Below are 21,395 nucleotides of genomic sequence, written 5' to 3' on the forward strand. Positions count from 1 at the left end.
AAAGACATAATTAATTAAAGCTTTCGTGTTACATAAATTTAACATCAGTGTAAAATGTCAAATAACTTGGTCATAACAAATGCGGAAAGGAGATTATGAAATCCTCCCGTACATGAATACGTCAATCTTGAAGATTGTTGATATGGTAAAGAGTCATTTAAAGGTCATATCTATGCTATTATATCACAAATACGAAAATAAATATATATAATACGATACTCAAGAGCGTGACCAACAAATCAAGCCCTTAACTCAAAAACAAGTGTTCTAATGTATGAAAAAAGTAGATGAAGAACTCTAAAAACTAACCGAGTATCATTTTCTAAACACCATTATTTGTTATGCACTTATGTGTAAGAAAGTATTATTTTCTAAACACCATTATTTGTTATGCACTTATGTGTAAGAAAGTATCTTATCCGATATTATCTCCTATGAAATATCTATCTTCCATTATAGACTTACATTTTAAAAGAAGGATAACAAACCTTAAAGTTACATTTTATCATCGACGTTTCAAACACAAATAGTAAATTGTAGACATGGCCCAATTTAAACCATACGATATTTATGTAAACAATAAGCCTAACAATCTGATTCGACCTAAAACATATTAAAACTAACCGTTTGAGATAATCGGTTTAAATGATTTTACAACCATAAACATACATAAAAACAACCATTAAAAACTATTAATTGTGAAATTTGGTTTGTCTCACAAAATTGTACTATTCATACATTAATACCTATTAGTTGTGAAAATTAGTTTGTCTCATAAAATTGTATTATTCATCAATTGTATATATTATTAAGTTTTGGGTACAATACTATGAAATGCCAATTGAAATTGTGGGGTCTTTGTGCATTATGTACATGTTCTTTCATTTCCAATCAAGATTTTCTGGCTTTTTTCTTTCTTTATTTGCGTGTGTATATAGGAAGAGAAATATATGTCCACAAAGGGATAACAACAATTGCGTCATAGACGCCGAACTTTGCTTCTTGGCAACGACTACATCAACGGTGATCGACGGTTGGCATAATTGTGATGGTCCAAGGCCGTGAATCAATTATTTGTCGAAAATTTTATATAATAGGAAACAATTCGACTTCAGGTATATACTATCAGTTATGTAAGCAAACAATGTAAAAATCAAATATAAACGTGCCAAACATGCCGGCGCGCTAAATATAACCGCAAACATGCCCGGGCATCAAAATAACAGCAAACACGCCGGCGCGCCATAGCTAAACGGAAACACGCCGGCGTGCCAAATATAACCGCAAACATGCCCGCGCGCCAAAAATAACCGCAAACATGCTGGCGCCACCTTAAACACACCTGTTAAAACAATCTAGTAAATATTAAACATGGTAAATGAAAGAAAGCTGTCAAGGTCAAGGATTAGATGAGTCATCCCATATTGATATTTTGTTGTTCACGTTTCTACGAGTAGAAGTAAATAATAACATAATAATAATAATAATAAAAACAAAAAATTAATTAAATCGAAGAATTCCCAAATTCTTTGGCATCTTTTCCTTGTGACGGTATCCAGGTTTACAATACAACTTCCGCAATTCGATTGATTATATATACTTCGCCGTTAAAAACTCACGTCCGGTAATGTACGGCGCTTCCGGCAAGCTCGGCCGTGGCCGAGGCGGTGGTGGTGGCAATCCCAATCGGAACAGCCACTCCACCTTCCAACCTTTTTCCGTTCAACGCCCGTCCGCCGGTGGCCGTCAATCCGCCGGTGCCGGTCAACGTAACCCTAGCAGTGCACCTTCTACGGCCGACGAAACGTTTAGCTTACTTCGTTATAATCCTCTCAACTTCGGTATGACTGTTAAGCTGACGCCTGCTCTCGTTGAAGAAATCAAGCGGTTCGAAGCGCAGGGCGGTGTTGCCAGGATTAAGTTCGATTCGAGTGCTAATAATCATGCCGGAAATGTAGGTTTATTATTAGTTTCATGTGTTTTTTTTTACCTAGATTAGTGGAATTTGGTTGTTTAATATGTTACTGGTATGCTGCTATGGATTGTACTGCTTTAGAGATCAATATTAGATTCAGGATCAAGGTATTTAAGTTGCTAGGTTGAAGTACCAATTTACTTGACAAATATTATTGGAGTTTAATTCAGAGGTTTGTCACTTAATATAACTGAAATCTGTCACGAGAATTGTGCATAATTACAACAATTTTGCAATTGCTTTATGGAAACAGTTGGTGATATAATATATTTTGGTTGTACGGATATATGTTTTTGTCTATTGGATCACATCACAAGGTTCAGCTATTGCGGTTTCTTTGTTTTGTTGATGTGGCAGGTTCTGTTATTTAAGCTTTTTTTGTTGTTGTTGTTTCAGGTCATTGATGTAGGAGGCAAGGAATTTGGATTCAAATGGTCTCGAGACACTGGTGACTTATGTGACGTATATGAAGAACGCCGAAGTGGTGATAGTGGAGATGGATTGCTTGTTGAATCTGGATGTGCTTGGCGAAAGTTGAACGTTCAACGTGAATTAGATGAGACATTTAAAAACCATGTTAAGAAGCTAACGGCGGAAGCAGAACTAGAACACAAATCACGAAAGTATGTTATATGTTTGACATGAAAAATATTATATTTCCACCCATGTTTTTACATGCATTCATGTTGCAGACTTGCAGTTTGTTCTTAATTGTGTAGATGTGATTACTTGCTAGCCGCTAGGTTATTTACATTCCATCCTCTTTTTTTCTGCACATGATATGCTATGCAGCACTTTTAAAAAGCTTGGCTTATGAATCTCCTTATATTGTTTCTTATTCATATGCTGTGATGTCTTTCTTAATGTTCCATAAACATTAATCCTTCACTGCAAAAGAACTCTTCATTATTGTCGTATCAAGTATCAAAAAGCATTTTCACTTTCTGAAGTTTTGGTGATCATGACTCAGAAAGGGCAACTCTTTTTATTTCTTTTTTGCAGAACCATTGTTTTAGATCACAAAAATCCATCTATGAAGACTCAAATGAAGGCTTTAGCTGCTGCTGAAGGTATCATATTTATTTAATCATAACTATCCTTAGCTGCCACTTATTTCCCTTGCTTTTAACTCACATGCTTTTCACCTTATGCATATCTTTCTATTCTTTTAGTTTGCGCATTATATATTGATGCATAGACTTTGAAAACTGAATGCACTGTTCAGAAATTAGGAATCCTGGTTCAGCTTGTTTTGGTTACTATTTTTTAGACCATCTTTGACACTTATCAGTGAGGGAAATCATTTTTCATTTGTACTCAACACTGCTCACTAAGTCACTAGAGTTCTAATCCAATGTGCGTTATTTTTTTCTTGTTCGTTGCTCAATGTGCATTATTTCTGAAAGATCTCATTCATACTTGTAAAAAAGGCTGCCATGTTTAGTATTTACATATTTTTGAATTTTTAAACTTCGTATCAAGTTTTCTTATTTATCCTTTGGTTGCAGTTAATAATAACTGGAGAGGGTCATACAAGAAAAACAAAGAGCTCCCTTTCAAAAAGAAAGCTGAACCTTCTTCAGGTAAGGGATTTTTTTTATGCCGATAGTGATGATAGTGAGTATTATAACCAAATTGTCCATTTAAACAATTTGGGTTGGACCATATGGTTTGGATTTCTGGGGTTTGGATCAGTTGGGACCAAAAACCGAGTTATTATTTTGGTTATTAACATAAGAACCTAAAAGTCCAAACAAGCCAAATAGTATATTATTTTTTTCTTTTTATTCTTTTTTATTTACATTTTTGTTTGGAGCTACTTTGTTTATTTTACTTTTTTTCGCTAGCATCTTTTACAGCAGCAATCCCTCCTAAATCTGTGGGAAAAACTGGATTTTCTTCATCAACTCCTTCTAAAGTTAGGGCTTCAGTTTCACCATTATTATCTACACCTGAGCAATCTGGTGTTCCATTGTCACCACTTATAAACAGCAACCTTAATAAAGTACATACAAACAGAGACGATGCTACTTTGACTCGATCTAGTAAAGGGAATGCTAATGCATCTGGTGTTGTACTGAATAAACCTGGGAGCAATGAAGTATTGGGAAACAAACCTACTGACCTGCAAAGTCTGTTGATTTATCTTCTTACGGAGAAACCACAAGGAATGAATCTCAAGGTAAGTGTAAGAATGATTCTAGATGCATGGCATTTTGGGCCCATATATTTTTATGAATGGGTTGATTTGGGTTGTTATTTAAAATCATACAACCTCCTAAATCATTTTTATTCAAGGATTTAGATTATTATTGCATAGCCAATTCATTAGTCATTTATAACTTTTTGAGGGCAACTGTAAATGCAATCATGTGGACTTCTCTGAATTTATACAACCACCTCTTAATGATTATGATCGTCTTATTAATGCTGTTTATTTTCCAGCAAATAGTTTTTCCAATATTAATATTATAATACATTATGTAAACATAGTAGCTAATCCTGTCTCATCCATGAATTTCACATTTAAACTCATTGCTAGTTAAGTTGAATACATTCTCATCTTATCTTTTAGGCTCTAGAGAAAGCTGTTGGAGAAACCATTCCCAAATCAGTGAAGCAAATTGAGCCAATCTTGAAAAAAGTAAGTGGCAATAAACCAGTGATAATCATCCTATACTTTGTTCTTTAGGGCCTGCTGAATAACTTTGTTTTATCTCGTTCAGATTGCTGTTTTCCAAGCTCATGGAAGATATGTTTTGAAACCAAATGCCGACTTAGAAAGTTTCAAGAAGTCTCTATCTGAAAGTGGAAGGTTAGTCATGTAGACGAGCCTTTTGTCTTTTTATTATGCAGTTAATATAAATGTTGTTACTTGAATATTTATGCCATAAACTGATATCATATGAGTATTGCATGATTTTCCCTTTTCAGTTCTCCAGAGAACAATAATCACCTCATAGAAGCTGATGTCGTGAAGGAATTTGAAGAACCATCTCACCAAATTTCTCAACCTTATGAAGATTTAAACACATCAGAAAATATTGATATAGATAATCTTTCACCAGATGTATTAAGTGATAAAAAGGTTTCTCACAATAATGAAGATCCTGCGGTTAGTGACAGCAGTGACAGTGAAAGTGACAGCAGTGACAGTGAAAGTGACAGCAGAAGTCGTGTTGGAAGTAGCAGTGACAGTGATAGTGACGCCTCCGCAAACAGCAAACAAGGTTCTGATGAAGATGTAGATATCATGAGTGATGATGATAAAGAACCAACACAGAAATTACAACCGTCGGATCCTGATTTTGGATATACGCATAACATGGCTGATGAAAAAGATGATGGTCATGGCTCTGATTTAGTTGATCTTGAAAAAGATTTGTTCGGAGAAAACGATGAAGCTGGTTTGCATATAACTAATAACAATTACAATTATGCAGATGAGACCAATAATCTTTACCATCAAGAGAGTGAAGTTCATGATCAAGCTAAAAAAATCGTATCGAAACATACATCCAAACGAGGATCCGATCAGAACCATTTTGATGAGAACGAACATGCAAAACGATTAAAATCAGGGAAGTGGTCTCGGCCCAATATATCTGGATCTCCTGGTGGGCCCAGAATAATGGGCCGATCTGTAGGTGATGTGTCTGATTTTGACTATGAAAGTTTCAACAATCATGAATCTATTGATCTTAATGCTCAGGCAAAACCTCTTGCTGACATGGATAATAGGTTCTTTGAAATGGGCCCACAGGAGAACAATGTGTTTCCAATGCCAAAAGATAATAAATTTAACAAAGAAACACTAGCTGGAGATAGAAGACCTCCAAAGAATTCTGGAGGCAAACATTCTGGTTCTCATAAGAAGAAACACGGTGCTTTAACCGAAAAAGTCAGGGGGCCTGAGCTACAGACAACATCGCAGGTCAAAGATTCTCCTGCTGACTTATTAAAAAAGTCAACTTTAATAAATGGAAGCCGACCCACACTCCGAAGAGAGCTCTCGGATTTAGAAACGGGTGAGTTTCGTGAAAATCCGCATGAAGAAAAGCGTTTTGAACGAAACAATAACTCGTTTAAACAGTCGGAGAACAACATATCAAGTTCAGATTACTGGAATCTTGATGATCAGTTAAACCTGCCTAAAATGGTTAATCCTGAGGAAAACGTTGATGATTTCACAAGGTCTAATGGTTATGGCAAACAGCCACTATCAAGAGTAGATCATGTGAAAGCTGGGTCACAACATAATAAAGTCAACACAGACAGTCAAAGGAAAGTGAATGTGGATGAGCCACATAAGCATGAGAAACAAGTAGTTCCTGTTTCTACAAAAGATAAAAAAAGGCATAAGTCTAAAGATTTAGGAGAAAAAAAGAAGGATTTTAGGATGGTAAATAGTATGGATAAAAATGGACAAAATAGGAGGGAACCGGAGTCTTTATCTGATGACAGTATTAGTTCATATATGAAGTATGAGAAAGAGGAGCCCGAGATGAAGGGACCGATACGGGATGTTACACAGTAAGTAGAATATACTGATTCAGATTTGAACTATGTTTTATTTCTATCAGGGCTTGACCTGTAAATGAATCGAACGAATACGAACGGGGCATGCCTGTGTTTGGTAGTTTAATTCTAACCGAGCAAACGATCATACACGAACAATTAAGGGAATGGAGTTTCTCGTTCGTGTTCGTTCGTTAAGAAAATGATTGTATTTGTGCCCGTTTATGTACGTTAATAGTATAAAAGAATGGTTTGCGAACGTAAACGGACATCAATATGTTGGACCTACAAAATTAATAAAGATAGACTAAATTGTAATGGATGATATTTAAATTGTAATGGATGATATTTTAATTTCATAAAGCTATAATAAGTTGTAACGGGCCTAAAAACTATCAATGAATGTGTAAACAAACAAACATAAATGAGAACGTATACGGACGCAAATGAACAAGACATGTGCTCATATTTGTTTGTTTAACCAAATGAACAAAAAAATCTGTTTATGCTCGTTTATCTATTAAGCAAATGAACTTCCTGCTGAACGGTTCATTGGACGTCCAATTCATTTACAGGCCTGGTCAGGGCAAATTAAAAAAAGCTTAAAAGCATACTGGTCTAATCACTAATGGGTCGAAACCCATCGAAAGTCTACCAAAATGCACTTTTTATGCTTAAAACCTTCTAAATCGCTTCGTTAAGAAAACCAGGTTATTAATGAAGTTATATAAGTTATCATTATTTGACACACTAATTGTTTAAGAATGCTTTTGATCAAAAAGGGTCTAGGGTCAACCCAACCCAATTTGGATTCGTTCCAACCTGTTCACATTGTCATGTTTAGGTACAACGAGTATGTGCAGGAGTATCGTGAGAAGTATGATTGCTACCATACTTTAAATAAGATTTTAGAATCTTACAGGTTTCAAAACTTTCATCTGCATTTTATATTCTTTTACAGTCCAGCTTGAATATCATTATTTAATAAAATCTCATCTTAATATCCAGACATGAGTTTCAAAACTTTGGAAGGGACCTTGACCTTGCTAAAGGAAGAGATACTGACAGATATAACAAAATATTGGAGCAGTTAATGGAATCCTATCGCCAGTGTGGGACGGTACAGAAAATATCTGTTTCTTTGATAGTTTTAAGAGTAAATTTTAATTTTAGTTCTTGTGGTTTGGCCCAGATTGCCAGACGCATCATTTTTTTTTTTAAATTTTACCATAGGCATTCTGTGGTTTGCATTTTGTTGCATCTTGATTCTAGCTGAGTAATTCTGTTCATTTTTTCTGTTAAATTGAGGGGCATTTTAGTCCTCTTAACTGTCAACTCAGGTACAAGTTACTAATGCATGGTACAATCCCTTAATGCATAAAGTAAGTATCTAGTATTTTGTATTTAATGTATGCATTAAGGGATTGTACCACACATTAATAAATTGCCCATCAGTTAAAAAAGACTAAAATAGCCCTCAACATAAAAATGGACGGGGCTCAAGTTGCAACAAAATGCACACCACAGCGTCATGCAAAATATTTAAAAAATGACGCATCTGGCAATTTGGGCCAAATAGTAGAGGCTACAATTGAAATTTACTTTGATTTTAATTATAATTCTGATACTTTATTTCTATAAACTTTTGATCCATTAAATATTCGTCACATCAAAGAAGCCGGCTAAGGCGGCTAAGTCTTAGCTGGCGCTTTTTGGGCACTGAAATTTATAGAAAGGAAACGGGACCCACTTCAACCAATCCAAATGTAACACGTGTCCAAAGCGGCTACACTTAGCCTACAGCTCCAGTTTCGTAGCCGTCATGTCCGACACTTAGCCGGCTTCGAGATCCGTGCGTATTCACTTAACCGACTCTTTCTCTTCCCTCTTAGCTGGCTCCAACTCAGCTCGCTGGCTAAAATTTCACTTAGTCGCCTTCTTTGCTTCCTTTTAACCGCATAAACTTAGCCAACAAAATTAACTCTACCCACCAAATTTTAACTTTTAGCCAGCTTCTTTCTTTCTTTCTTTTTTCTTTTAGCCGGAAAGTTTTAGGCACCAAATTAAATATATTTACCTGCCCAATTTAATGTTTTTTATTACTCCCAGCCGACCCTTTTTTTCTCTTAGGCAGCATGTTTTAGTCGCCATATTAAATGTGTTTACCTGCCAATGTGTTTTTTTTACCTAATATCCTTATAAAACTTTCTTTACCCTGCCATTTTTCTTCATTTAAAAAAATGTTGGTTGATGCCGTCCTTAATTTAGTGTGTGTTATTCGTTTTTTGAGTTGAATTGTTTTATCAATAAAGCTGCTTCTTGTTGATGAACTCGGTTATTAAAAATAGTATGTATATGCAGATACTAACGAAAAATGACAAACAGAAGTGTTCATTAATACTGAAAATTAATAAACATAATAATAACTAGAAGAGCACTCCCTTTACATTTGGCATTGTGTGTCTACTAAGAATATATTACTTTTAATCTTATATTTTTATGTCTGGTTATTATTATGTTTCTTAATATTCAGTATTAATGAGCATTTCCGTTATTATAATTTGTTAGTATCTACATATAAATAATATTTTAATAACCGAGTTCATTAATAAGAAGCAACTTTATTGATGAAATAATTTAGCTCAAAAGACGTATAAAACATACTAATTAATGGTTGATGTTAATAAACATTTTTTTTTATAAAATTGAAGTCGACTAATTAAATTGGGTAGGTAAAAAATTTTCATTTGGCGGTTAAATTTTCCGGCTAAAAGTAAAAAAGAAAAAGCCGGCTAAAAATATAAATTTAATTGCGCGGCTAAATTTATGTGGCTAAATGGAAGAAAAGAATATGGCTAAGTGAAGTTTTAGCCTGTGAGCCGAGTTGGGGCCGGCTAAGAGGGAAAAGAATGAGCCGGCGAAGTGAATAAACACGGATTTCGAATCCGGCTATGCGTCAGGCATGTCAGCTAAGAAACTGAAGTTGCAGGCTAAGTTTAGCCGCTTTGGACACCACGTATTTGGATTGGTTGAAAGTGGGTCCAATTTACTTTTTTTTAAAAATTTCAGTGAGCAAAAAGAGCCGGGTAAGTTTTATAGCCGGCTTCTCTGACGTGGTGAATATTTATTGGACCAAAAAGCAATGATTGTGAAGTTGAAGCCTATATAAATTATAAAGTATGCCTATTTTTGAAAAATTGTGGTCAAACTTGTTTATTTTGGTAAATTTCCCCAAGTTATATGATTTATCAACGCCGTAACATGATCGTTGAATAATTTAATGTTGCAGAAACATAGAAGGCTGAAGAAGATTTTTGTTGTGCTCCATCATGAACTGCAGCATTTGAAGGAGATGGTTAGAGACTTTGCTGATAAACAAACATAAGCATGAGGGCCACTTGGCACAAAGTTGATTTATAGGTGCGTATATGAAACAGAAAACACAAAGTAAAAACGAAGACCAAATACAAATCTGCTGTTTTCTTTTTCATTATATTTTTTGTCAGTGTTCTAGAATCTTCCTGCAGCATTGGTCAATGGAGTTAGCAAGCTGTTGGTGGTGTTTGACCGATGAAGTTAGTTGAGCTCTGGTTTGAGGTTTCATAGGCATAATGGTGAAGGTAAAGTTTTTGACTAGTTATGGCATACAAACACTGTATATGTACTTTTTTGTTTTCTTATTTTTAAAATATTTTTTATGCTTTATTTTTGTCAGAAATGTTTTTGGTTTTGGTATTATATTTGTAGTTTTAAGGATATTAATTCTAGCATCTCTAGTTTGATTGTTTTCTGATCCAAAACCGGAACTAGTGAGCTTTTTAGCTTTGTACAAAGTTAAACCATTCATGAATGTTTCGATGAGACAAGTACTTGATCATAATGTATGGTTGGTAGTGTTGTTAAAGTGGTTTTGATTTGCATTTTGAAAATGTTGATTTAAGAATTTGTTAATCAAAATTAAGTAATTAGAACGGTTTAACATAATCAGCAATCCATTTTTTAATTTTTAAAATTATAATAATAGCTTGTACTCAGAACGTTTCATTGTTCATGCTTATGTCTGTTTTAAAAAAATTTTAGAGCTTGAGGTTTTTTTTATGTTTAGAAAATTTAATTTTGATTTGAAAACAAAAATACGAGCTTTTGCTTTGCTTCTAAAAATAAAGAATCGTTAGAAAAGTAATTTTACATTGACTCACACTTAATTTTATTTTTAGAAATATTAAATTCTTTACTCGATAAGATAGCATATTCGACAAAACTATTAATAAATGATTTCATTTGTTGACCTTGCATTACAATAAGCAGCAACGTTTAAAACTTCGGACAAAAATAATTAGCAATAATACAACATATAAGAGCGTCTTTATTCTAGGAAACAAACAATGAGTAGTGTTTTTTATTCTCTCCTCCTCCCACCCACCCACACACACTTTCATTCTCCATTTTAACCTCTCTCCGCTCACCTCCAGCTAGTTGCCACTTATAATATGTCGTTAAAAATGTTACTCTAAGAGCTACTTTCTAAAAATAACAGTTTCAACTTATGTCTAAAACATCTTTTTACTTTATTAGTGTGTGCTTCTTTGGTGAAAACTTGCAAATATGTTTCCTCTTCGTTTAAATATTTTAAAGAAACATTGTACTAAGAACAAGTCCCTGGTATATAAATATATAATATCAAAATAATTTTACTCTAACATAGTCATAAAGTAAATGAAAATTGTTCATGCTTTCTTTATGCTGTTTGCAATCGTCAATGCATTTAAAAGAAAACAAAATAGACAAGTAAATGCGCAAAATATTTTCAAATATTTAATAAATAAAGTTAAAACTTACTTAATATTACTAAAAATGAATTATTCTCTACATTAGCCTGGCATTTTAAAACTATTAACTCAAAACATTAACGATTTAATTTGTTTAACAAATTAAAATGGGCCGGTGAATCAAAAGAGTTGACGATTAAATAAGGCGCAATAAATTGTAAAGAGATAGTAAATAGTGAAACTATAACTCACATAAATCTTATTATTATTGTTGTTGTTGTTGTATGGACGTTGTTTTTTATAAATTGTAACAGAAATTCTATACCTATTTGTAAATAGCTAAAAACTTATGTGTTTCACCTTTTTTTTCCCTATTTTTAGTTGGCATTTTGCAAAGCCGTCTTGGAGATCTCGGGTGTCTCACACGTTTACCAAAAATATAGGCCCTTACGTATAAATTTTATTTCAAACATTGACGATAATTATAATAACAATAAACAAAATACTATTGTTTGCTTAGGTTAATTTAGACTCTGAAGTCTGAATCATGAATCATGTTATCACCCATGTATTTTATAATAATTGGGCTTAACTTAATTTATAATTTAAAAATAGGCATAGCCTCTTATTGTTTTAATATACAGTATCATTCATGATTTATATAACTTTAAAAAGGTTTTGGGCCCCTCCGCTGAAAACAAGCCCTAGGAGAATAGGAGAACAGTCCAGCGTTTTATCTGGGTAGACAGCCTTGGCATTTTATGACCTCCTTATTCAAAATAATAGGAACAATTATTATTTTGTCCATTATATGGGACAACCGCAATAAAAGATTTGTATTAAGCTATATATTTTTGGAAGAGTTTTTCACCAAAATGGGGTTGATAGAAAAATTATTTATTAAAATGGTTTATTTCAAAAGTATTTACTAAATTAGGTGATTTTTGAAAACTCTATTTTCTCAATATTGGATATAAAACTTTCTATAATTTTATTTTTATCTAAATTAAATGGAGCACAATATTAAATTGAAAAATAAATTTTAGAGGTTTATTTCTCATCTCGTTTTTCTTTATTTTTTTAAAATGATATTTATTCTTATTAAAATAGGGTGGTGGAGAAAACTATTTACCAAAATGGATGATTTGAAAAATATTTGCTAAAATAGGTTTTCTTTAACAAAAATTAATTTTCCTTTTTTTTATTTACTCAACATATGATATGATCAACCTCTACCCAAACCCCCCTCCCGTAGACTTGGTTTTCAACCATGTCGGTGACTGAACAACAACCCTGAATTATTGATGGCAAATACGAAGCTCACATTTTTTTGTGATTTTCCGGGCATATACGACCCCCCAACAGAACTCTTTTGATTTGCACCACCGCCACTGCAACAAACACAAATTTCTTGTTGACTTGGATTTTGAGAGGGAGACGGATTAATTATTGTGATGGTGAACTCATTTTTCTGACACGGGGAGGTGAGGGGGTGATTTGGACGCCAAGAAGGCAACGTCTCAAAGTCAGCTGATGATGTTGGTCGCCCACCGGAAAAACGTGACTCGGATTTAACCCTAAAAGATTCCCGGAATCTCTGCAAAATCTTGGTAAAAAACATTTTATATTTGTTATTATAACACTATTATTTATATACGTATTAAAAATATTCTGAAAATAATCAAGAAAGTTCGAATAAACGTCTTTTTAATTTAATGAAGAGAAAAGGTTTGGCTCGAAAAAACTATAGGGATGTTTTAAATGTTTGTGGCTCGTCACTTGCGGCTTGTTTAAAGTTCGTTTGATTAAAGCCGATTTAAAAAAAGCTCACATATATATATATGTAAATGAGCCTCGCAAAGCCGACTCAGTTAACCACGTAAGTTTTTTTTAGTTGAGCTTTTATATTCCTCAATTTAAAATTGCTCTTTTGTATATATTTTTTTTTCTAGTAAACGTTTTGTATAGTTAAAAAACAACATAAAATTTTTTATTTTATTTTAAAAAATCATGTATGCGTTACTAATTTTGCACCACCTAGTAATGAAATGTCAATTCGATTGCAAGGAAGCTGTTTACAATTGTTTTTATTATAGTTATATAGTTATTAACTCGACTTTTCAAAACATTTTTTTATTAATAATTTGAAGAAAACGAGATGAAATAATTTTTTTTATTTTCAATTCAGTTTTCTTATATTACTTCTATCTTATTTTAGATATATTTTTTGTATAGAAAATCTTTTTGTCCAATAAAAGTAGGAGTGAGAAAAATGAGGCTTTCAAAAATCATCTAATTTGGTAAATACTTTTAAAATCGTTTATTTTGGTAAATAATTTTTCCACCCAACCCATTTTGGTAGAAAACTCATTTTTGGAATACATTTCAAATACACTCAAAGAAAATATATTAAAAATGATTAAAGATACAAAGAAATACTTCTTCCTATTTCCCATGTCTTTCAATTTTATTGCATAATCTGAAATAAAAATGAAAGATCCAAAAATATTTCCTTTCATGCTTAACTTTTTTTTTATTATAAATACTATTTACATTCTCTTTGTTTCCACATCCTCGTCTTTGTTTTCATTCAAATTCAAATCAAACACAAGAGAAAGAAGATCAACAAGCACTCGGTATCATGTTGTCCGACTCCGAAACTGAATCCGAATCCGAAGTGAAACCTAAATCTAAATTTCAACCGGTACATATTTTTATCACTTTCTTTCTCATTACTTAATTCTTGTTATTATCAAACCGATATAATTACTTTGCAGATTGTTACGGAAAAGGAAAAAACTAAGAAAAAGAAGAAACATAAGTCGTGTAAGTCATGTTGTTGCAAGCATCGGAGTCATGAAAAGGACCATCATAAAGCCGAAGCTTACGTGAAGCCTGGAGTTAATAAAAGCATATGCCGTAATATATTATGTAAGGATCATTACGAGAAACCACTCATCATGCCAACTTCAGTAGACAAGATGCAACGACCACCATTGTTTCCATCACCTTTTTATCACCAACAAAGGTTTATGGGTCCTCCGCCACATCCGTTTTATCCTCCCCCTCCACCACCGACGCAGTTTTATCCATACCGCGATGGGATGCCACCTTATGGTTATCTTCCATGGGGTGAATATAGAGGTTGATGTTGGTTTAATAGTTTTATGTTGAATAAAAGATATATATGAAATAACAATATAACAGCAGTTTTAGTTTGGTTTTTGTTTTGTTTAGACTTTTAGATCTTGGCATCTTCTTTATATTTATTTTTCTTTTTAAGTATGAAATAAACTTTAATCTTTAGATCTCTAAAAAAGAAATATAAAGACAACTTTGTTTTAGAAGTCTAATGAGAACAAAAGTCCATGTAAAAATAAATATTATATGATATAGTTCAAAAAGAACTCCGAAAAGTGAGGAACTTCTCTTCCGGTCCTTGATTGGTTGCATATGAAGATCAATATTTGTCAATATACAAAGCTGAATGCTGAATCGTATTTATTATACAAATATTTTATTTTCGGATGCGATTCACATTCTTAAAATTTACAAAGAATAATGCACTGGTTTGTTTTTAGTGAAAAACTAGTGTGACCAAAACCATTTTCACATTTTTAGACAATATTTATGTGATAATATGGAATTGTAAGTTTTTAGGGAGTGTATATTGTTGTTTCTAGTTCGATAACCTATGATTTGTTTAATGGCGATTTTTTTAATCCTTGTTATTAGAAGGACTTGAATCAATACCTTCCCTCTCAAATGAGTCAAACCCAAGTATCTAAAGATTTTACATTTACCAATGGACCACCACCACATTAATGCTATAGCCTTCCACCAGAGAATTATATACAATAAAAATCAGCTTAGGAAGTTAATTTGTTTCTTTATAATTTTTTCATCAAAATTTTAAATATTTATTTGGCCACCTAAGTTTTAAATATTTATCTTTTAGCCTTTAAATTTTGCCATACAAGTGACAAACATTTAGCTATTGGTCCCTTAACTTTGCTAATGAAACTTTTGTCACAATACTTTTATAATTTTAGCCTTACAACTTTGGCTAGCAAACTTTTGCCACAAAATTTTTAGCCTTTTAATTTTGGCCACAAAAATTTTAGATGTTTACAATAAAATTTTTAGACTTTCAACTTTGATGACAAGACTTTTACCGAAACAAATCGAACGATACCTATTGAGTTCCCCTTGCTCCCCTGATGCAACGTGTTGTAGCTTCCAAATATATAAACTTGTGATTCATTTAAATATCGAAAAAATTCGATGGCATGCACAAATTTTTAAATTCATAAAGAGATTTTTCAAGATTAAAATATGTGTGATTTATTTGTTCTATTTCAATGTGTGTTGCCATCCCTTGAGAAGTGTTCTATTCAAATCTCCCATCGCTAAGCTAGAAGCTTCGCCTCTAAAAACCCACGAGGTTTTTAAATACTTAAAACAAAATTAGTAGTAAGTTGACTACAATGTTCTCTGAAACTGTTACTTGTAATAGTATATAGTATTAAAATAGGGAAAGTTCTCAAAATAAGTATTTATGAAAACAAAATTCAAGTTTTAGATGGATTATATTAACACACGAGTAGTTTACGGAGCCAATTAAAACATGACATGTGGCCACAAACTAACCATGACGAGTACGTTTACTAATCATTTAGTCGCCACGAATAAAGAAGTTGCATGCCTTGTAATTAACGCTCATGGGTACTGCATAAATCTTTTAGTCGCGACGAGTAGATTGCAACTTTTCGAGACACGAGTAGTTTACTAAACTAACCATGACGAGTTGTTTTGTTTACCAAATACATCGAACCGAACTGGACCGGTTAGTTTGAAAGCTCAATTAATTAGTCATTACGAGTAGATCTTGGTCGATGACTATTTCTTCCGGTATACATTTCCAATAACTCGTAGCAACTAGTTTGACCTTACAATCTACTCGTGGCTACTAGTTAGCGGTAATCCGATTTGTTTAAAAAATATATAAAAATATTATGTAATCCCTTACTTTTGCCACTCGAGCCGTGAAGCACCAATTGGTATATGCAAAGTTCACATATACTTCAATTAATTTGATAGTTTTGTCATAATGTTTTCTGATTGCCCCCTGCCATATCTTGGCTTTGTTTTGGGACAGTTAAGTTATGCAACTCTCCAATCAGTTAATGTTATCTAGTGGGATCAAGATTTTTGCTGAACTACAAATCTTATCATTAGGGGAATGCATTATGCATTACACCCTATATGAATATAATGCATCAAATATTAAATAACTGATTTTATGATTTTTCAATACTCTATTTCAACTTCAAACATCATAAATTATTTGTGGTCTTTTCGTCTTGTGTATTTCAAATTTTTTCGTTTTATATCCACGGGTACAACTAACAAGAGGTTGAGGTCCCAATTAAAGGGACAGGTTGACATCAGTTTTCATGGATTAAGTGTTTGGGATTTCAAAATAGCAACTTGGATTATTTAGAGAGTCGTGTGATAACTTTCAGATTAAAAGTTATTTTGGTGGTTCTTCAAAATACTTTAATCGGATAAAACCCTAACTTGAGACAAGAATTTCGTATGGAATTTGTGAGGAAGATGAACCAGCGAAAAAAAATCAATCCAAATATGAACGATATATTAACCTAGGGCACTTTCAAAATTAGATAACTGCTTTATTCAAAATTCGTTAATAAATAAACTCCAAATTAAACTTATGATTATGTGTGACATAATCATAAAATTCATTTTTCTAATGAAATTTTAATGAAGCAATATTAACGAAAATATTGCTTAACCCCAGGCTGGGGCAGCTTAACCCCAGCCAGGGGCGCTGCCCCTTGGACCCTGCTAGGGGCTGCCGCCCTTAAAACCCCGCAACCGGGGGCGCTGCCCTCGGACCCACGTTCGTTAGGGGCTTCGCCCCTAGCATCATAGTAAACTAAAGAAAGCGTGCACTCCGCACATCCCGAACTTGCTTAATGTTTACTATGATTAAATTGATCGACGAGTTAATCCAATTACACTAAACTACTAACATTAAGTACACATCAAGGAGGCATGTATAGATTCATAGAATGGAACTATTACAAATTTGTCATGTTGTTCTAAACGTCATTGATATTTTCGTAAATACCTTCATTGGTTCTGGATGATGGGGACCTTTGCATTATCTCCGAAAATTTCATCTTGATGTTATGCCGACAAGGTGCTTCACAATATTCCCTACAGACCCTTCCATGGAAGTTGGGGGACCCATGGCCCCTTGTAATTAAGAAATGTGTACGCATCAAAGGAAGTCATAAAATTTATAATACATATAGACAATATAGGAAAGAGAGGAAATATAAACCATTATCATATTTGAAAGCATCATAAAACCATTTATAAAAAACACTTTTAAACTTAAACCACTTTTCACTATTTTTTATGTTATTAATCTTTATAAAAAGAAAAACACATATGCAGCTCATGAAAATGACTATATAGATTCTAATCTACATATGTGTGTACACATACCTCGTATGAGATACAATACATGCATACATATAGCTTCGCGAGCTACATATATATTTATTTTGGAATAAAAAGAAATGAAATAAAAAATTTTAAAAAATTGATTGGTTGATAGTGGTTTTTGTAATTTTTGAGTTAAATATGATTTTCGTTAAATAATTAGGGTCATTTGAGAACTTATCATGAGTTGTAAGAACCATGAGGACTCCTATCAAACAATCAATTTTTTTTGTACATGCTATATATGTAAATTATGTATATGAAAATAAAAAAAAACATGCATAGGTCAACTATTTACGTATATGTAATATATAATCGTTCGAAAATCAGTGTAATAGTGCAATTTACACAGGTTACATACCGCATTTTTGCGATTCAAAAAGGGGTAACGGCGCAGCTTGTTGCCCGCTTGCCTTCTGTTTCGATGTAATCTAAAAGACATTCTAATTGTTATATGGTCTTAAATTCAAAATACACCGTAGTTAATTGCTTCTCCAGTACGTGCGTGCTGTCACTTTGTTCCAAACTATTCATGAAACTTGTTTATTTAACGTATGCATCTTCATCTATTTTTTTATAGTTTTATTATTTCATATGTGCAATTTTAGTACATAATACAAAATAAAAAGATCTTAAATAAGTGTAGAATGACTTTGAGGTTTATCATATCAATTTAATGGTTATTATAGACGATAGATTCGATGGTAATTTTGTAACTAACCGGAAGTTACTAAGATCGATCCTCTCCTATGTGTTACTTGTTCATCAAAGCGTGTTAGATCAATATTTTTTAAACATAAATAAATTTGATATATTTCATCAATAAAAAGTACTAAATAACATTATAACTTGCTAACCTATCTCTAACTTGTTCATCAATTTCATCACTTTCATGAATTGCTCGGTCGTGTATCTTTTCATCCGTACCCACATATTTTTAACATTCTAATAATTCTATTAAAGGAAACCTAGTTTGACTTTCCTAATCAACGTGAATTTATAATTTGACTTACAAGTTACAAATCAATTGGCGTTTATAGTTTGATGCATCAAACACAATTGCTAGAGAAAGTGGGAAGCGATCTTAATTAGATGCAAATCATAAGGTTATGGAACCAAAACCAATAAGAAGCATTTCGACATTTTTTGTTTTCTAAAATTTGTCTTTTCTAATTTTTATTAGCCAATCTCTTGGTGCTATGAGTGCGGGATCACTTCATGTGATGGCAGTTAAGTTATTGCCGAATATGAAAAGTTGCATGTTCTTATGAGTTATGACTAACGAAACTTGATGGCAATTAAGATATACATGGGTGCCTATGAGAAAGTTGAATTAATATATACGAAATGTTTTTGTTTGAATATGTGATTTTTCAGAATTCGATTCCTTGGATTAGAAAGCTTTATTGGTTATTAGTTTATCATCTATATGTATGATGACAAATAAACATGTAAATATGAACCATTTTAATGGCAAATCTAATTTTCTTTGCCTTCTAAACTAAAACAACATCTTAGTTTACTTGTGAATTTGGGATATGACAATTCATCTGCCTTCTTCAATTTTCTTTCTTAAATTCTTTAATGGAATCCTCCACTTGAACAAAATACATATTATTGTAAGTTTACTGTATAGTTAATATGCATTTGCATTTAATTATAAATTTCTTTTAATTTCATAATTATTTATACTTAATCCTGTGTATCACGTTGGCTAATAACCTTTAGTATTTCTAACATTCTAATTATTTTATTAAAGGAAACCCAGTTATTATTTTAGTTTGAATTTATGAAAATATTATATGTATAGTACCTAGTCCTACTGTATAATTTGTGTGCATGAATCGAATCTTTCCTGCCCATTGTTCGACATGTTGATTGTGACACCCCGACCATGACGGAAACGTCGGGGCGCAACCAATTGTTCATAGCACACGACACTATTAAGTGACAATATTTAATCAACTCATTTAAACTCATAAAAACACAAAGAGTCACATAACTTGTTCATACAATAACCAAATTCAAATCATAGTAAATAATATAATGTTCGTTTTGCTAATATCCTAATAGCCTCGATAACGTTTTTTTCTTCAAGTCCTCGAGTCAACCTAAAGTCAAACCTGTAACATTGCATAAATAGATTTTGTCAACACAAAGGTTGGTAAGCCATTTCATAGTTTTTGAACAATAGATATATAATATGAAATTCCACAACTTGTATACAAAACAATAAATAATAGTAACAATTTAGATAAATGAAATCGTTAATAAGAATACATTAACGACACCTTTCTATAAGGGGATGCCAAATATACTCAGATTTTGTAAGAAATCATTAATAAGAATACATTAACGACACCTTTCCATAAAGGGATGCCAGATATACTCGGATTTTATCAACCATCCAAAAGCGGTAAACACATTAACACTCAAGCATATAAGCATATAATCACCAAATCGAGCATTTATTTAAGTAAATTATACAATAAAGTTTGTGGTTTAAGACTCAAATATAAATCATTTGGATTTGAATAAGTTTGCAATGTCACCCCCAAAATATAAAAGAGTGAAAATGGGGGATGAAAGTACTCAAATTCAAATAATAAATTTGAAAGATTTGATGATTTGGAGATTAACCGGAACGATGAGTTTAACGAACGAAGCCTAAAGGAGAAGAAGTCTTGTATTAGAAAAGTTGTCTTGGAAGTCTTTAAACGAAAATAAATGATAAGAAATGTAAACAATTTAAAGTTTAAGGTTTAAAATGTAAATATTTAAGAAATTATAATAATAGTCCTTTAAAAATGTAAGTTTGCTCGAAACCGGGTTAAAGTATCTAGCCCTTAATTTTACTCAACCTATGTTAAGTAATAAGGTGGGTAAAAATACAAGAAAGCAAGTCCCTTTATAATATAGATACTAAAACGGGTTTTAACGAGTGTTCGGGTCTTGGTGACTTGACCAAACCCAAAGTCAACTTTCCCAAAATAATAAATGTACGAGATAACTCAATAAATCTTAAAGAGACTTAACCAAGTATGTAGTTCTATTGTTTTAGAACTAACAACGTCCGTTAAGCGAGTGTTCGGTTTAATCGGTCCAAACTTTGTTATAAGATCAAGTTGGATTCAACATTCCGAGTACTTTGTGAAAATAATTAAAATCAGTTTATAAAGTATTTTTAAAGAAATATATAAGCTTTAATGGTTAAAAACACACTTGTGTGTCTTAAGCGAGTAAACTTGGTTTAGTTCGGTTTGGTTCGGTTTTTATCTTGGAATAAGGCCAAGAATGGTTACCATATGTCCAAACATCATAGAACTTGTAAAATAGTTTATAAATAATAATACCAAAGTTTTACATACAAAAAGTCAACAACAAAGTCTTTATACGAAAGTTCGGTTTCCGGTTCGGATCTTGTTTCGGGATAAGACCGAGGTTAGATTCTACAAACCCATAACCATGGAACTAATTAAAATGATTTTAGAAACTAAAATCTTACATAAAACATGTTTATACAACTATTTAAACAAACTAGTAAACAAGAGTTCGGCTTCCGGTTTGGAGCTATTTACGGAATAACCGAGGTTAGTCTC

The 21,395-nt window shown here is 32.6% G+C and overlaps 1 protein-coding gene across 1 annotated transcript; it reads left to right on the forward strand.

The window, feature by feature from the left end:
* The first annotated feature begins 1,603 nt into the window (after nt 1-1,603).
* Nucleotides 1,604-9,947, forward strand: LOC143627444 (uncharacterized). Its single transcript, XM_077097265.1, has 11 exons — nt 1,604-1,954; nt 2,372-2,598; nt 2,978-3,045; nt 3,484-3,558; nt 3,823-4,157; nt 4,551-4,619; nt 4,702-4,790; nt 4,910-6,508; nt 7,338-7,415; nt 7,502-7,613; nt 9,783-9,947. The coding sequence occupies exons 1-11, from the start codon at nt 1,628-1,630 to the stop codon at nt 9,876-9,878; spliced, it is 3,075 nt and encodes a 1,024-aa protein (XP_076953380.1). The 5' UTR covers nt 1,604-1,627; the 3' UTR covers nt 9,879-9,947.
* Nucleotides 9,948-21,395: the final 11,448 nt, after the last annotated feature.

The sequence above is a fragment of the Bidens hawaiensis genome, unplaced genomic scaffold (genome assembly GCF_021521415.1).
Source record: "Bidens hawaiensis isolate Kalapana, Puna unplaced genomic scaffold, B.hawaiensis_p1.1 tig00004682_1, whole genome shotgun sequence".
NCBI classification, from domain to species: domain Eukaryota; kingdom Viridiplantae; phylum Streptophyta; class Magnoliopsida; order Asterales; family Asteraceae; genus Bidens; species Bidens hawaiensis.